Source organism: Arabidopsis thaliana, chromosome 3 (genome assembly GCF_000001735.4).
Source record: "Arabidopsis thaliana chromosome 3, partial sequence".
In the NCBI taxonomy this organism is placed as follows: Eukaryota; Viridiplantae; Streptophyta; class Magnoliopsida; order Brassicales; family Brassicaceae; genus Arabidopsis; species Arabidopsis thaliana.
In genome coordinates, this window is record NC_003074.8 from 17,674,072 (window position 1) to 17,691,726 (window position 17,655).

The 17,655-nt window shown below is 38.4% G+C and overlaps 4 protein-coding genes across 6 annotated transcripts; 2 read left to right on the forward strand and 2 right to left on the reverse strand.

Moving 5' to 3' along the window:
• Positions 1-215: 215 nt before the first annotated feature.
• AT3G47910 (Ubiquitin carboxyl-terminal hydrolase-related protein) lies at positions 216-7,659 on the reverse strand. 2 transcript variants are annotated; one of them, NM_001125316.2, is made up of 15 exons: positions 4,785-7,658; positions 4,567-4,695; positions 4,220-4,411; positions 4,091-4,140; positions 3,657-3,969; positions 3,446-3,572; positions 3,159-3,359; positions 2,745-2,840; positions 2,222-2,403; positions 1,895-2,110; positions 1,520-1,795; positions 1,286-1,433; positions 1,062-1,195; positions 832-918; positions 216-749 (listed from the first exon to the last, which is right to left on the reverse strand). In NM_001125316.2, the coding sequence occupies exons 1-15, from the start codon at positions 7,371-7,373 to the stop codon at positions 666-668; spliced, it is 4,824 nt and encodes a 1,607-aa protein (NP_001118788.1). In that variant the 5' UTR covers positions 7,374-7,658; the 3' UTR covers positions 216-665. The 2 variants fall into 2 exon arrangements, with proteins under 2 accessions (NP_001118788.1, NP_190374.4); NM_114660.5 differs by having other exon boundaries at positions 259-749; positions 3,159-3,356; positions 4,785-7,659.
• Positions 7,660-8,880: 1,221 nt separating this feature from the next.
• AT3G47920 (Ta11-like non-LTR retrotransposon) lies at positions 8,881-9,783 on the forward strand (the record flags this gene model as incomplete). The annotated part of the gene is made up of 1 exon (NM_114661.1): positions 8,881-9,783. The coding sequence occupies one exon, from the start codon at positions 8,881-8,883 to the stop codon at positions 9,781-9,783; it is 903 nt and encodes a 300-aa protein (NP_190375.1).
• A 467-nt stretch (positions 9,784-10,250) lies between these two features.
• Positions 10,251-13,590, forward strand: GLDH (L-galactono-1,4-lactone dehydrogenase). 2 transcript variants are annotated; one of them, NM_114662.3, is made up of 6 exons: positions 10,251-11,103; positions 11,237-11,487; positions 11,770-11,955; positions 12,048-12,468; positions 12,808-12,948; positions 13,197-13,571. In NM_114662.3, the coding sequence occupies exons 1-6, from the start codon at positions 10,429-10,431 to the stop codon at positions 13,353-13,355; spliced, it is 1,833 nt and encodes a 610-aa protein (NP_190376.1). In that variant the 5' UTR covers positions 10,251-10,428; the 3' UTR covers positions 13,356-13,571. The 2 variants fall into 2 exon arrangements, with proteins under 2 accessions (NP_190376.1, NP_001319706.1); NM_001339340.1 differs by having other exon boundaries at positions 10,302-11,103; positions 12,808-13,590.
• Positions 13,591-13,813: 223 nt separating this feature from the next.
• AT3G47940 (DNAJ heat shock family protein) lies at positions 13,814-15,672 on the reverse strand. Its single transcript, NM_114663.3, has 2 exons — positions 14,724-15,672; positions 13,814-14,605 (listed from the first exon to the last, which is right to left on the reverse strand). The coding sequence occupies exons 1-2, from the start codon at positions 15,329-15,331 to the stop codon at positions 14,161-14,163; spliced, it is 1,053 nt and encodes a 350-aa protein (NP_190377.1). The 5' UTR covers positions 15,332-15,672; the 3' UTR covers positions 13,814-14,160.
• Positions 15,673-17,655: the final 1,983 nt, after the last annotated feature.

Below are 17,655 nucleotides of genomic sequence, written 5' to 3' on the forward strand. Positions count from 1 at the left end.
GATTGACCCCGCAAATGCCGCATATGAAAGCCGACTCTCGACCAACTAAAGTCATAGCCTCATAGGTTAGTTTGCTTTCTAATGTTCGAATCACTTACCCGATCACAAATCCTAATTTCAAATGTCGTTTTATTACGGTTAAGTCCTAAGTGTTAAACACAGTCGGATTGAAAAGAAAATAAGAAACATATACTACTACATAGTCACATAGTAAATGTTAAAAGAATGATATGTAGAGATTTCATTGGATTAGAGTTTCTGCAATTTCTCTCCTAACTTCTGACTTCATTTTCATTAGTTGACAAGATATGATATATGTATAATGATGATATGATCTATAGAGATGACCGATGAAATAGATTTATATGAACATATAATCCTTAATGTGACAAGGATGTAACCAAGAAAACTACATGATATCTTCTTCTATGACCTCTTCCACTGAAAACACTTTTGCTTAAATTTTAAAGACAAAATCGTCTTCCCCATCCTCTTAGAAGTTAGAACCACTGAGATGAGTGTAAAATCACATTCTTTCCTCTCGAGTTTACTTCTGCTTGTCAAAAAAACGTACTTACTTCCTTTGTAGTATGTACTTACGAGATCTCCTAAATTGTAGCAACAGAACTCTACTTGGTCTGCATTTGTTTTGCTTCTTTTTTATTTTAACGTCTCTCGTAGAGAAGAACCTGTGGCTGCAAGTGTCCTCTTTCACACATTGAAAGAACATCGATCCAGCTACCGATCACCTGAAAGATATTACAAAAACTGGGTGATAATGTCCACGAGTGTATCTGCTGCCCGCAAAACCCATTGCATTGATAATCTTACCTTGACGGTTTTGTCATCGTACATGATCCACTGATCGTGCTCACGACTATGTGCAAAACAATGATAATGCTGTCCATAATAACAAACCTGGAGTTGCAGAAATAGCAAAAGAACAATTTGTTACCTTGAGGTTTTTAGGGTGAAAGCACACAAGGAAAACACAGCACATAGCTGGTGTTTTAACGACTCTTCTGATAATATCATAGGGAAGAAGAGGAAGAAATGCGTACCACAGAAACTAAGCTATATGTGCTCTTAGGGTCCAGACCACGGTACATGATGCTGATGTCTATCTCGGTATTCAAGGCTGCAAGAGTAGCTGCTATGTCTTCTACAGTCTCACATGTGTTTTGCCACCCTAAAACTGCCAGCCCCAAAATAATTAGTGACAAGACACAAATATCAGCAGTCTGAAAAAATTTCCATTCATCAAAATCCTAAAAATAAGTTTTACCTGTAGTAAATACATGTGGTGGAGTAGTGAGAATATGGTGGATATGGTTGAGTTTCCCACACCCACCGGTTTCGGGATCACAGGCTAGTTGATGGTTCATCTCGACAAGGTTAAGAAGTTCATCAAATGAATTTTCAGCGCATGTAACCTATTAGGCGTAAAGTGGGACAAAACCACAGTGAATAATCAAATTATATATGTGAAAACGCAATCAAATGAACACTCATACGATACCTTCATGGTGCGTAGGGCACTAGCGTTGATGTTATGGAAAAAGGAAGTGTACTTCAAATGCCTGGACTCCAGCCCACAGCTGTAGCAATTCAGTTGCTCAAAAATATCCATTCCAAACAAAGAATGGGCAATACATGTGCGGTTGGCACAGTCCCATGAACCAGTACAGTTGCTGTCTGAGGAATCCACATCAGACACGCTTGAACTTTGAGCAAATGAGCGATGAAGGCAGTCAAAGATCACAGCCAGTACTTCTGAAGCATCGTTCATCTGAGCCTGTCCACCATATGACGCCCAGGATTAGGCTAATTAATGAAATGAAGGTTTACATTGTATTAGGATAAACATTTAAAACCAGTAATCAAATTCTTTTACCTCTTGGAAGAAACTACTATCTGGATACAAATTACTTAAAGCAATCCTGAGAGATGAAGGTGCCACAGGTTCATTTTGTTTTTCACTTGAAGCAGCGCTCAAAGCGGTAAAGATTTCATACAAAGAGCAGACAACACAAGGATCTCCCACGTGATGGTGCTCTCGTGTTGAACTCCGTAAGAACTCAGCTCGAAACAGCTCCAAATTCCATAGAGACTAAGATCAAAACAAAACAAAATAGCTTTCAGCAAAAATAAGTCTTTAAGCTGGAATTATAGATACTATATTCCCAAGAACTCAAACCGTTTATGAAAAGTGAAGGGTTACCTGTATGATAACATTTAAAAAGCAATTGTATTCGCCAACTTCATTCTGAAGACCTGTGCCAAATATGGTAACTCCTGTTGAGCTCCTAGACTCCATTGTGTCATCAGATAAACCCCCATCATTGTTTACTTCCAGCGGTGTCCTCAAACATGACGCCATATTTCTACCTCCTTGGTACACGTCTGCGTTGAAAAAACATGTTCTGGTGTCAGATGCTTCATATCGAGGGTTTTTGTCACCCCAAAATGATTACAGAACAAATATGCTAAAAATTCTAAAATAAAACGTAGCAGCTGTTGGCATAAGTAAGCTGGAGAAAAAATAGTTTCAGACACCTAAAGTAATCAGATAAAAAGAAAAAGTGCACTGGGATGAAGAAAAGTGGTATACACAATACACCATTCTTCATACAAATGACAGTCAGTCAGACAATAGTGACAAAATGGGCACTTAGCAAAATATCGCAAAATGTTAACTGTCAGACATGATATCAGATATATAAACAAGGATGTTGAAAAACTACCAAGGCTTTGAAGCACTGCCCTTTGCATGTCAGCTTGAAACCTTTCTTCGTCATCGTCTTCAGCTTGTAATTGTCTTAATGTCTTTGTTCCCACATCTAGAATGCAAGATGAATGATGTTAGAAAACAATTGCTGGTAATCAATGTAGATAATGTAATTCCTCGTTGACATAAAAGCATAAACAAGATACACCGGTTACAGAAGTATCAGTTTTAAGAAATCTAACGGCTTCATTTGTGCCTTTACTGGTCACATCTAATAAATTAATAATTATGTTCAGAAAAAAACAATAAGCTCAAGAAGAAAAATCAGATCATCTATAGATCACAACTATCAGTGCTTTGAAAACATGAGAAAAAGAAAATGATTCTAGGACAAAAAAAAAAAAAAAAAAAAAAAAAAAATGTCACTTACCACCATTGTTACGTAGAGTTTCAGAATGTCTCTCGCCGTTGGTGCCTGACAACTGAGATTTACTATTTTCGGTCTCAGGAGGTGTGACCGGATATTTTCCATCAGCTAACTTGTTTGAAGCTTTTTGGCGTCTAGTTCTCCTCCCAGTTCGTTGATCAGATTGGAAAATACCAGCTTGCATAGCTGTGCCGTTAGGCACTACTACAACAAAAAAAAAAGAAAAAACAATATAAGTGCCTCAGAAAGGTCAGTAGACACATATTTTCATATTCGAAACCAATGCTAACCTTTTTGGGATTTTACATTCTGCACCTTTGCAGTATCAGATATCGCAGAATGATTTGTTGACGGGAAAACTCCATTTGTATTCACACTGGCTCCTTCCAGGTCATCAAGTCGTCCATTCCTTTTCTCCTGGTAAAGCAAAGAACCCCAGAAATTAATTTCAAGCGATGATTGAAAAAACATAACTCCACCACCTTGTCACTCTATTGTTACCTGATTTATGGATTTTTCTTGTCCTTGTAAAACTAAATAATCAACTTCATTATCTGTGCACCCATTATACACTGTCTTTGCAACATTCATGGGAACTGAAGAGCTGTATTTCTTTTGTTGTTCTGCCATGTGCTTCTCCTTAGCTTCATCCTCAATTCTTCTCTGATACTCTAGGGTTTTTTCAAGTTTTCTCTCCTCCTCCTCTAGCTCTATTTGGCGTTTATATTCCTCTTCCTCTTCTTTTAAAGCTTCAACAGCTTCAGAAACAATGTCAGCCTCTGAATGATCGCCGACAGGTGCAACCGGAAGGGGGCTGGAACAAGAAATTAGCAGGTAAATCAACGACATATTATAAACCACCAACATTTTCAGAAACAAAGATTTTCCAGGTTACACCCGCTTAAGTAAAAATTATGAACAAGGCAGATCTTCACCTGTGTTCAACTGAATCAGCATTGGAGCGATGGTCGCTTCCAATAGTTGCCTATAACAAAAAAATTAAAAAGTTAGTTACAAATATAGACAAGAAGTACCTAAAAAGTAGACAACAGATTAGTTCGAACCTTCATATCCTTCACTTTCCTAGTGTCTTTAATCTTTTTCTTGTCCTTGGACTTTTCCAGCGTGTTTTTTGAATTATCATTTCTTCCTCGAGCCTCCTTCTTAGAATCAAGAGCTAGCTCAACAAGTAAGGCTTCTCTTGCAGCATCAGACTTCTCAGTGGCATCTTTCTCTGCTAACGCCTCCAAATGTGCCTGGAGAGAGAGAGAGAGAGAGAGAGAGAGAGAGAGAGAGAGAGAGCGAGAGAGGGAAATGGGGAGATTAAGATGGAAATGCCAATTAGAACCTGAAAGAACACAGCAACACAATGGAAGAAAAAGTAACAAGGTCAAAAGAGTTAGATACTTACCCGCATGTAGGACTTCACCAAAGGTAACAATACTATCTGATAATCGTTGGAGGAAACTGGTCCAAGCTTTAGCTCTAATTGCTGCATCCCAGTGACATTTCGCATCATTTGTGCATCGATTCTGCTAAGCTGTGATAGCACATGTACAGATTATTTTAAAATCAGAAAGGCATTAATTGATTATTGCAGTGGTGTTGCGTAAAGATAGAAAAGCTTACCTCTGCAGACAACTGCTCTTTTTGTTTCTGAATCGCAATCTCTATGAAACTGTCAGCCTCATGTAAGGAATCCTTTATCCCCCATTCATCAGCTTCACCAGATTCCAGATCACGAAGCTGAGAACTAGTGCAGCCATATGATTCTTCATATCCAAATTGATTGTGGTTAAGAGTTTCGGCATCTTTCAAAACATTTGTTATAGCATCTAACTCAAACCTGCTACTGATAAACAACAACTCATGGTCACTCTCATTTAGCTCTTCTCTTCGTTTCCTCAGCACAGTTTCATAGCTTTCATGGGTAAATTCTGCTGAAGTCTCCCTCTTCCGGCCTTCTTCAAGACAAAGATCCTCGACAGTCTGCAGTGCTCCCTCATAGCTTAAGTGCTCGCATTTTCTCTCGCAGAGGTTCTGCAAGTGATAGAACTCCTTCTCAAGATGCTGCATGATCTCCAGTCCTTGATTAGTTTTATCTTCCTTTGTGCGCATCCATGACACAACTTGTTCCTCGCTAGAGGGTCCTGTGAAGATCCATGAAAGAAATCCATCCGCACCAGAAGACACATCATTTCCATTAGCAATATCTCCAGAACTTGCTATAGTTACATTATTAAATGCTGAGCCCATATATTTTTCTTGGATGCACTCAGTGCCAAGCAATTTTTCATCCATAAGAAGACATGAATCTTCACTATCAAGAAGAATCTCCTCTGTGACTTCACGACCCAGGTCACCAAAATTAATCTCATCGTGGGGGTTACTTTGTTCAGAATATCGACTCAATCCACAGGCCTGAGATAAGTCCTGCAGGAATTTGAGGATTTTGCTGAGATGGGAAGCTCCCAAAAAGCAGATGCATAAGGGTGACTTGTTCAAGCCACGATTTAAGAATTGCGAAACCGAGGGTAGATTCTGGAGTTCATCCAGCGTAAATTGTATCACCTTATCATGATGGCTGGCAGCTAAATATTTGTGTCTGATCAGTTGCTCAAAGGCTGCACGGATTTTTTCAAGGAGCTTTGCACGTTCAGGATCATCAGATATAGGCCATCCATCAGGAGGAGGAAACGCGATCGATAGCTTAACCTCCTCTTCAGATTCATTCTCATTCCAACCGTTGCAAGTATCTCCATCTGGTGTAGTATCATTCCATGCATCCTTGAAGCAATCGTCACCACCATCCATATTATCTCCAGAGTGAAATTCATCAAACTCAGAATTTTGTATTTTCTGCTGACTTCGAAGCAATTTCAGTGTAGCAGAGAGATCCAATGGTTTCCATGGGGACTTAAAAAGCATATCAATCCTCTCAGTGTCGACAATTTGTGGCAAAACCATTTGCATCTTAGGTAAGACGTTACCCATGTGCGCCTGCACAATATGATGCATATGAGCCTCAGACTCTATGAAGTTTTGACTACACCGGCAGCAAGCCCAGAACCTCCAAGTCTTATTGGCCTCACAAAAGGACAGTGCCTCGCTAACAATCTCATATGCTTGCCCATCCTTTGAACCACTAAAGTGACTCTTAAGATCACTAAACTTAACTCTTAGGAATTCTTTCTTCATTTCTTTGCTCAAAGAATCCCAGTATGACCTAACCCGATCCCTTCTATCCGCTGTGGAGCCATTTTTCCTTGCATTCCCATGCTTTCTTCTCTCCCCGCTTCTTGGCCCCGCGGCTAATGCTGAATCTGATCCCTTGTTGTTAACAGCTTCTACATTCTCCGACGGGGAAGACTCTGACTTCTGCTGCAACAACCTATGCGCAGCTACCCTCACTTCAATCTCCTTCCTCCTCTCTTCATTAGTCTTGGTAGATTTTTTAATCTCATTAGGCCTCCTGGACTGAATCAAGTTACTCTCAATAGGATCCTCGGCCATTCTCCTAAGAGGGATCAACCTAAATTTCTCTTCACCATTTCCCAAGGTCTGCATCCAAGTGGACAATGAATAAATGTTAGACTTCTGTATCAGTGACCTGAGCTCATCCTGGAAATGAGCAATACGAGCCTCAGGTGTCAATATCTTCAGCTGAGTCTCATCCTGAAGACTCTCTCTAGCAGGATCAATCGGATATTCGATGGAGAGAGCACGGTGGCACTCTTGCACAACCTCCTCGTACTCTCTCTTCCCTTCGTTAGCAGCCTCATAAAGCAAGTTGGCATAAAAATGCCCAAACTCAATCGAGTTAGGAGACAGCTCCACAGCTTTTCTAGCAGATTCGATTGCATTTCGGAGATACTTCTGTTTCGTAGCGAGATCCTCGTAGACAGCAGCAACCTTCACGCAGATAGTTCCCTGAACACGGTGAATTAGGGCAGAGTCTTGGTGGCGAGAGCACGAATCCTTTATCAGACGAATCGCCTTGTTATAGCTCCCCCGTCCAAACGACTTCAGTGCCTTCTCGCATTCTAGCTTGACGACAGATGAATCCAACGGCTCACCATTAGCGTCTGGTCCGGAAAAACCCCCATCGTTGAAGCTACAAGCGGAAATCTCAGACGGCTCCACCTCTACCACCGTCACAGCCGTAGAAGACGGCGGTTGTTTGGAGCGAGACGCGGAGGTTTTCTTCTTCTGGCCCATCCACGATTCAGCTTAAAACCCCTAATTTAATCGGCATGTATACGCGTGTGTGTGTGTGTATTATATACGCCCCAGTAAATGCGTAGAGATAGTCAAACCGGAAATTAATTAACAGTCAACATACGGTGGCATCTCGGAGATTCCGGTACCGTAGTATGGCGGAAGATCGGCGGAGAAAGCTGGTGTGGGGAACAAGATAGAGAGAGTAGAACAAGAGTCGTCGTTTTGCTCTCTGTGTGGAGTTCGAAGCCAGGGGAAAATAATCATTAAACCGAAATGCCAAAATAGGAGAAAAGGAGATTTTAGTAAACAACTCAGATTTACACACCGGTTCGCTTTATAGAAAAAGGCGGTGAAGCGGTACGGTTGAACCGTCTGCACTTTAGCAAACCGCATTTGAATTGTGCACTAACTAAACTTGCTCTTTGGTATGAAATATTAATGCATTTAGTGTTTAGTTAGTTCTGTATGGATCAATATAGTTTTCACCTGCTGATATTGTAGTCATTTATGACAATTGACAAGCTACTGAAATGTATATCTTACAATCGAGACGCTTAAACCATGTGTTATCTACTTGTTGCGGTTATTGTTATCTGAAAAACGAAGCTAATTACAATTTCGGTTTACCAAATCAACATTTGAATAGTATAGTGACTATCCAAAATAGAGTGATTCAAATCTACCTTATGTTACCAAGTTGATGTAGACCATTTTTATATAATTACATTTTATGTTTTGTTTTTTGGAACAATTACTAATTTCTATCTATTAAAACTAGATTTTAACATGCGGTACAATGCGGGACTATTTATTAAAAAAAAAACTGAAAATGTAATTTTTTGATAGATTAGTTATATATAATCTATTTTTTGTATTTTATAAATATATAACTCTATTTCTATATTATTTTATGTACAACCCTTAGATTTTACCCTTCAGTACACCCTAGATCAATTTTTATAACTAAAAAGTTTAAATTTTAAGTTACATATGTTTTATTAAGATTGTTTGTTTTGTTTAGTGTTAAAGATTATTTAATTATATTTTAATTAATAATTCTAAGACTTTACTTGTGGTATAGTGTACCGTCTTAATATCGATCCAAACTCGTCTTATCATATAACCTCATTTTGTGAAATTCAATTTTTAAATATATTTCTAATAATATTTTGTTTTCATTCTTTATGTTGAAGATTGAATATATATATTAATGATTAGTTAATATGAACCAAAAAAATATCATTTTAAAATTACATTAGATTGAGATTTTTTTTATCAATTTGGTTATCAATTAAAAAAAATATCATTTTAAAACTAAGATGGTTGATTCTGTATCATTTTCATTTTTTAAAATTTATTTATTGCTTATCAATTTAACACGTGTTTAATGGGTGTATCTAATCCTATATTAATGGATTGCTATTCAAATGCATCGTATATTTCCAAATTGAGATAAATTTTCTCGAATAAGTAGATTAAATAATGCATGGCTTTCAGTGGTAGAATGCTGGATGCTACTTATGTTCAGTTCTTGTTTCAGAATGAAGTTGATTTACTTTCAGTGCAAAGAAGGGAACTGTGGCTTTTCAATAATTGGTTTGTTGCAAATCATAGATGGGAGCCTGCTCCTGTCTTAAATTTTGTGACTACCATAGATCTTTGGGTGCAGATGCGAGGCATTCCTCTTCTCTATGTTTGTGAGGAGACAGCTTTGGAGATTGCTCATGAGATTGGTGAGATCATCACGCTGGACTTCCATGATGCAACGATGACTCAAATTGCTTATATTAGAGTCAGAGTTAGAATTGGAATCACTGATAGGCTTCGTTTCTTCCAAAGAATCACTTTTGATTCTGGGGAAACTGCTCTCATCAGGTTCCAATATGAGAGATTGAGGAGGATTTGTAGTAGCTGCTTCAGAGTTACACATCACAGGAACTATTGCCCTTATAGACCAAGGCTACCTAATTATGGAAGGGAAAGAGCTGTCTTCCATGATGAAAGGCTTAGATCGTCTATGAATTCTCAGTCTCAAATGACGGAGTCTTCATTTCCAGCACCTGTGCTCCCTCCACCAAGAATTGTTACCCCTCCACTGAATCATGGAGAGTTTCTTGCAGCCCATCCGAATTTTCCTGCTCCAAGAGAAGGCCTTAATCATCAGGGTCGAGGGACTTACTATCAAGGGCTCTGTCAAGGTCAACAGGTCTCAACTGATTCTAATATCACGCCTTCAGTTGGAACAGCACTCTCAACGGGTTCTCGTCGGGTTTTTGAAGTTGGTCAATCTTCAAGAGGGGTGGAAACAAGGGAAACAAGGAAGAGGCAAGAAGAGAAAGGAACTCATGATGAACAAGACAAAGCGCACATGAAGGGAGGGATTCTGAACCCTCCAAAGAAAAGATAAACACTCTATGAATTCTGTCATTTTTTTTATTTAGGACTGCATTGATTTCAACAGATGCAGATCCATGCTTTGGAATAATCTGCCTCAGTAGTATGGCCTTCATAACACTTTTTGGGTCAAGACATACTCTATAGCTGCAGTTGTTATGTTTTAACGTTTACTTGTAACTTTCTGGTATGCAACATGGCTAACCTTGTTGGTTTCTGATGCCATGGTTGCTTGTTTACCTGTTTATGTGTATGTCTTCAAAGCTGTAAATGGCAGAGCCATTATAACACTTTTTGTAACCGTGAACTTAATGAAATGAAGACAACACTTAGTGAAAAAAAATAAATAAATAATGCATGGCTCACTAGTGAACTACTTTGTCTAGTCACTCGAGCATAACCGTTCGACCCGATTCTCATGCGGGACAGAAAACCAAAAGGCCCAAAACTACAAGTCTACAATAAAATTTCTGGTTTTGTTTGGTTTTTGAATGTGGACAAACTAGTTACCAATTTGTTCATTAACAAATTACTCGGCTCAAATTATGAAAACAGAAATAAAATCAGGGTATAATGGAAACTTTCTTAAATCACTAAACCCGATCCTGTACAAGAACATTTCCCTCAGGTTCAGATCGCCTGAAGTTAAACAAAAAAAATGCTCCGGTCACTTCTTCTCCGACGCTCCGTCGGCCATTCTCTCGGAACCCTATCTCCGTCTTCATCCACCATCCGTTCCTCATTTTCGCCTCATCGTACTCTCTGCACCACCGGTCAAACATTGACACCACCACCGCCGCCACCGCCACGTCCTCCACCTCCGCCTCCGGCCACCGCCTCAGAAGCTCAATTCCGTAAATACGCCGGATACGCAGCACTCGCTATCTTCTCTGGAGTTGCTACCTATTTCTCATTTCCATTCCCTGAGAATGCTAAACACAAGAAGGCTCAAATCTTCCGTTACGCTCCTTTACCTGAAGATCTTCACACTGTCTCTAATTGGAGTGGTACTCATGAGGTACAGACTAGGAACTTTAATCAACCGGAGAATCTTGCTGATCTCGAAGCTCTTGTTAAGGAATCTCATGAGAAGAAGTTAAGGATTCGTCCCGTTGGATCGGGTCTCTCGCCTAATGGGATTGGTTTGTCTCGCTCTGGGATGGTGAATCTGGCGCTTATGGATAAAGTTCTAGAGGTGGATAAAGAGAAGAAGAGAGTTACGGTGCAGGCTGGGATTAGGGTCCAGCAATTGGTTGACGCCATTAAAGACTATGGTCTTACTCTTCAGAACTTTGCCTCCATTAGAGAGCAGCAGATTGGTGGTATTATTCAGGTTTGCATATGTTTCTCTCCCTTGTGTGAAGTCTAGGGTTGTGAAACTAATGGAGAATCTGAAACAATTTTAGTTGTTCGTCTTTATCTTGTGCTTTGAGGTTTTTAGAGTCTATATTTTTGTTTACGTTCAGGTTGGGGCACATGGGACAGGTGCTAGATTGCCTCCTATTGATGAGCAGGTGATCAGTATGAAGCTGGTTACTCCTGCGAAGGGAACAATTGAACTTTCAAGAGAGAAAGATCCGGAGCTCTTTCATCTAGCTCGATGTGGCCTTGGTGGACTTGGAGTTGTTGCTGAGGTCACCCTCCAATGCGTTGCAAGACATGAACTTGTGGAACACACATACGTCTCAAACTTGCAAGAAATCAAGAAAAATCACAAGTTAAGTATCGCTAACTTTCGCTATATTAGTCTCCATATTATGGCTCCAGCTTAGAAAATCATGCTCAGTATACGACTTTTCTTCTGGTCAGATTATCAGAGAAGTATCAGATTGATGCAAGAGCTTAAAGTTTTTTTCACTTTTTAGTACTGCCCATATCATTTGGCATAGTGCATTCTAGCATTTGGGAAATCACTCCCTCTACTTTGAAGCAAATTGATCCCATAAATTGGCTCAGGGTGGAACGTTTCCTAACTTTTGTTTTGTTTCTGGCTGTTCAGAAAATTGCTCTCTGCAAACAAGCATGTTAAGTACCTATATATTCCTTATACCGACACAGTCGTGGTTGTAACATGCAATCCTGTATCAAAATGGAGTGGGCCACCTAAGGACAAACCAAAGTACACTACAGATGAGGCTGTACAGCATGTCCGTGATCTCTACAGAGAGAGCATTGTGAAGTATAGGTATCGTTATGCTTAAGTCTTATGTGTAACTTGATTTCTCTAATGTGGAGGACTGAATGAAATGCAAAATAATTTTTTACTATGATGTATAGGGTCCAGGACTCTGGTAAGAAGTCTCCTGACAGCAGTGAGCCAGACATACAGGAGCTTTCATTTACAGAGTTGAGAGACAAACTACTTGCCCTTGATCCTCTCAATGACGTTCACGTTGCAAAAGTAAATCAAGCTGAGGCAGAGTTTTGGAAAAAATCAGAAGGATATAGAGTAGGGTGGAGTGATGAAATTCTGGGCTTTGACTGTGGTGGTCAGCAGTGGGTGTCAGAATCTTGTTTTCCTGCTGGAACCCTCGCCAACCCTAGCATGAAAGACCTTGAATACATAGAAGAGCTGAAAAAACTAATAGAAAAGGAAGCAATACCAGCACCTGCTCCAATAGAGCAGCGATGGACAGCTCGAAGTAAGAGCCCCATTAGTCCTGCATTCAGCACTTCAGAGGATGATATTTTCTCATGGGTAACTCTTGTTTTATGTCGTTTATCCTTCCATTTACTTCTCTTTGACTTTCATGAAAGTATGAAGAGATATTGGTGTCAATCTATAGGAAGCTTGTTTTGTGGCTCTGCCTTTGTGGTGGAGGAAAACATGTGATATATTGATGTTAAAATGTTCATAGACAAAGAAGAAACCGTAAAAATGATGTTACATACTGTACTCTTAGGTGCTGGATTGTTGTTTCACTTGGTAGATTTTTGTTGTTGGCCAACCTTGTTCCAACACCGACTGTTTGCCTTTTTTCTCTTTCAAATGCTAGTCATCTACAGTTATAATATGCTACATTACATTTTGTCTCAGGTTGGTATAATCATGTACCTCCCGACAGCAGACCCTCGCCAGAGAAAGGACATCACAGATGAATTTTTCCACTATAGACATTTGACACAGAAACAATTGTGGGATCAATTTTCTGCGTATGAACATTGGGCTAAAATTGAGGTAATCGTAGATTTTCTAATCTAAATATGAGATTCTTGTATCTTAACACACAGATACCATCATTCTCACTTAACTATGTCCTTCTGATTCACTCACAAAAAGTCTCTGTATCTTAATTACATTTTTTCTGCTTGAACTACAACTGTCCTCATTGTGAGAAGTAAGCAAAGGGAATGAGAATCTGTTGAGGTAACTATTTAGAGTGTAGACAATTTCTAATGTTTTCTGTTTGATATTTATATAATCAGATACCAAAAGACAAAGAAGAACTTGAAGCCTTACAGGCAAGAATAAGAAAACGTTTCCCAGTGGATGCATACAACAAAGCACGTAGGGAGCTGGACCCAAATAGAATCCTCTCCAACAACATGGTGGAAAAGCTCTTCCCAGTCTCCACCACTGCTTAAAACATTTTCATCAATAGGTTTTTTCCTCTTTTTGGGATCCTATACATCTTTTTATTGCATCTATAAGTTTTTTTAAGAAGAGGTGAGGAATGAGTGAATCCAATATATTTGTCATATTTGTCACAAAACTGTACATTGAGTTTTACCACTCTTTTCACAGTTCCTATGAATAAATATTTGTTCTTTACTTTCTCATTCTTGTTGAGTTATTCTGACTTCTTAATCTCATTTCCCCAAGTTACTGGAACAAGGGTTTGTGGCTGTCTTGCTAGCTACCAAAAGTGTACTTCAGATGACCAATCTGATCCTGGTTTAGGCTAACATGTCTTGGCTTGTGAATGGATTGGTGGATATCGTATTGGTTAAAGCTGGAACGGTAAGTGGGTTGTTCTTAAAGTTTAACATAGCCTTAATGATCTTCGTGTCAAAAGCAAACAGAATGAAATCCATAACTCTCTGATTACGTAGCTCTCTACTCTAAGTTTTACCATACATAGTCATGAAGATAAGTAATAAGAGTGAGAGATATAGAAATTTTTATCAAATAAGATAAATAGGTAACAAAGCATACCTTGGAGTACACACTCTCTAAACATTAGAAGGCAGCGAAATCAAATCAAATCAATGAAATAATTAAACAAAGGGGAAAAAGGTCTAATTTCAAACAAGAGAAGTAAAAAGACAGAAGCAAAGCTTGTGTTGGTTCTTCGGCTCTCAAATCCAAGCCTCCTTAGAAGAATCCCTCCTACCATTCACAATCTATCATCTCCTCTACTTTTGCTATCTACATTCATCAATGACTTCCTCATGAGACCCCACCAAGAACTCTCTTTAGCTCGAATTTCTGATCCGATGTGAGCCTCGACGGGTATTTCACACTAAGCTTCAGTTTCAAGTTACCCTTTTTTCCAGGTTCTTTAGAGATAGGCATTCCTTCGTTTGGAACAACAATCTCATGATCAGGTTTAATGATCTCCGTCAATGGGATCATGAGAGTCCTTCCATCAAGCGTGATCAGATTGACAGTCTTACCAGTTAAAGCTTCAAGTAGAGTTATCTCCTGACTGACCAAAAGATCGTTCCCATCTCTCTTGTAAACAGGATGTGGCTTCTCTTCAACCACGAATACAATATCTGCTGGTATGATTCCAGGCTCTTCATTGCCTTTCTTAGGAAATGTCAGCTTTGTTCCTTTCTTCCAACCAGGTTTTATTTCTATAGGCAATATCTCCGCCTCTACCATCATTCTCCTGCAACACGAATCATAACAGTATTCTAACATTAGTTCATCCAAATACGCCTAAAGGAAAGATTCTTCTAGTTCTAGATTCCGATATGTAGAGAGGGAGATAGAGAAGAGGAACATACCCAGAAGCATCATAGACATTTCTAGTTATCCGCATCTTCTTCACCACACCTTTATACAGATCCTCCAAACTCACAGGCAATGGATTCTCCATAGCTGGAACTTTCCTCATCTCACCGCTATAACCATTGGCACCACCGGTGTTGAAATGACCATTCCTAAACGCTCTGTTTCCTCTCCCACCAGCATTATTGCTTCCTCCACCATTTTCAGATCCAAAGAACTCAGCATAGATGTCCTCCGCGTCTCTAGGGTTAAAACGAAACGACGAAGCGTTAGGCGGATGCTGCGGCCTGTGCTGATGAAAGTGAGGATATCTCGAGGAGGAAGAAGAAGAAGAAGAAGAAGCCTCCGATGAAGAAGAATTAGGGATTTTGCCAGATTTAAGACCTTCCTCGCCGTAAAGATCGTAGATCTGACGTTTCTGAGGATCAGAGAGAACATCGTAAGCTTCGGAGATCCGTTTGAATTTGGCTTCAGCTTCGTCTCGACGCGTCGATGGATTCTTATCGGGATGCCAAATCATGGCGAGACGCTTGTAAGCTTTCTTGAGATCATCCTCCGTCGCGTTGTGATTCACCTTTAGTATATTGTAGTAATCTACACCCATCTTAATCACGGAATGAATGAATCAGATTCACGAATCTGAGGTTTTCGCCGGCGGTTGATGATGATTGGCCGTCGCCGGAGAAAATGGGGGAAAATGCGAAACAGAAGCGTGGGAGACTAGGGAAGAGGGAAGGCTGTTTCCACCGTTACGTTAAACAAAAGAGTAATTATTATTATTTTGTTACCCAATTCTCTCTTTTTATCTGTTTTTGGCTTATTTTCACATTCTTAATTTTATATATATGGAAAAGTTTCTGATTTTTTTTTTACATTTTTGTATTCTTCAGTCTTATTCTATTTTAGTTTTCTCTCTTTCCATCTTATTTATATTTTCCAAATTTGTTTTACAATATCATAATCATAATTATAATTACAAAACTACATAGCATGTTACCTTTTTTTTTATTTTGTAAACATATAACGTGTTAATTTTAGTCTTTAGACAAACCAATGCTGTAAGAAACAGACATGCGAATAAACAAGAAAAAGAGGATTCCATTCTTTAACATGTCCATGATTATTAACTTGCTCTCGGACACACAACATCTGACTGTATTGACTTAATTTGAGACCCACAAAACTTCAATTTTCAAATGGGCCTAAAATGATATAATAGGCCCATAATCATCGAAGTCCATGAAGCAAATGTATCTCTCATTAAAATTTTCTTAAGAGATAACATTAGATAGGTCATAGGTGCCTCAGAAGTAAAGAAAAAAAAATTGTGATACATCAATAAAAAGCTTGATTAGTCAAAAAGAGACATAGGAACCACAGGACTAGTCGTGAGAACCGGAACGATGAAGAGAAGGATTTTGTTGAAATGGATCAGACGGTGGTCCTAATCAGTTTGAAATGTTGATTATTGGACTGATTAGAAGAAGTAGATGAAGACAGTTTCATGTTGTCATATCTTTGTGAAAATATAAAGAAAAAAAGAGTTATAGAATCCTATATATATGTTTTATCTTTCATACTATATGGATGCATTTGGAAGAAAAATGCAACAAAACGAGATAAGTTATGATAATATATTGCGAAGAACGAATGTGGGATTTTTAGAGGAAGTGAGATTGCATATAATTATTTATATTCATTAAAATGACGTAAAATCAATTACACAATAACTTCTTTACCTTATTGGCATTTTTCCGTAGAACAAACATTACATGGTCGATGATGTACTCGTATAAAAAAAAAAATCTTTTCAGATATATATGTTTCACTTATATCTCTTCATATAAATTGATTAGATCTCGCGATTCTACTAATTCCATCAATTTTTCTACTAATCTCACAATTTGAAGGTTACAAGATAGATACAATGTCAAGACTCAAAAGTATAGATTTTTAAGAATAAAAGAAAGAAAGATAGAAAAAGAAAATTCATGGAAAGATTTATTGCTCTAGAGAGTACGGACGGGTACCGTACGGAACTAGACAACTACTAGTACCTTTTCAATTTATTTATTTTAAAGAATGAAGACAACAAAGATGACGATATCGTGTGGGGTATTGACTACTGAGAATCGTTGTTTTGTTTTTCCATTCAAAACCATTCTGACACCTAAGTCCAACACACGTGACACGTGACACATCCTCTCGGTGGTTCCTACCCTAATGGCACATGACCTTCCCTCTCCCGTCCCCGGAACCGGGATCCACATCTTATCTTTATTAACATGTTTAATTAGTCCCTCAACGACTCTTTTAATTTTAATCTCAATTCGGATCCTATTTCTTTAATAATAGAAAACGATACAACGTTTTTGAAAGATAGATAAGTTGTAATCAATATCAAAATAATTAAAAACAGTAAAAAGTAACAATACGAAAAATGAAAGAAAAAAAATTATAACGTTTTTGAAATTGGTAGTTAAACGGTAAATCTCGTATTGCAGTAATATAAAGTGACCAATGGGAGTTTATATGTTTGACAATTTGTTTTTTGAGATTAAGATACTGGTTTATTGGTAAGGTTTACTTATGTATGGTTGAGCTAAAAATAATAAACTCATATTTAAAAAAAGAAAAGAATTTAGCATAAACATAAAATCTTCTGATAGTCGAACTGAAGCTAAAGAGGGGTGACAAACCATACTTGACCAATTATAAATCTAACTAAAGGTATGTCACTTCTTAAAAAGCAAACCGTATAAAATTTTCGGAAAATATTAATTTGTACAAGTGTGCTTAACATTACTAAAAACATTAACAAAATTTAAAATTTTACGGACTCTACAAAATTAAAGTGATGATACAAATAACATGGTGTAACTTATCTATCAATCCATTCCAAAATGTCATTTACGTGCACGTAACCTA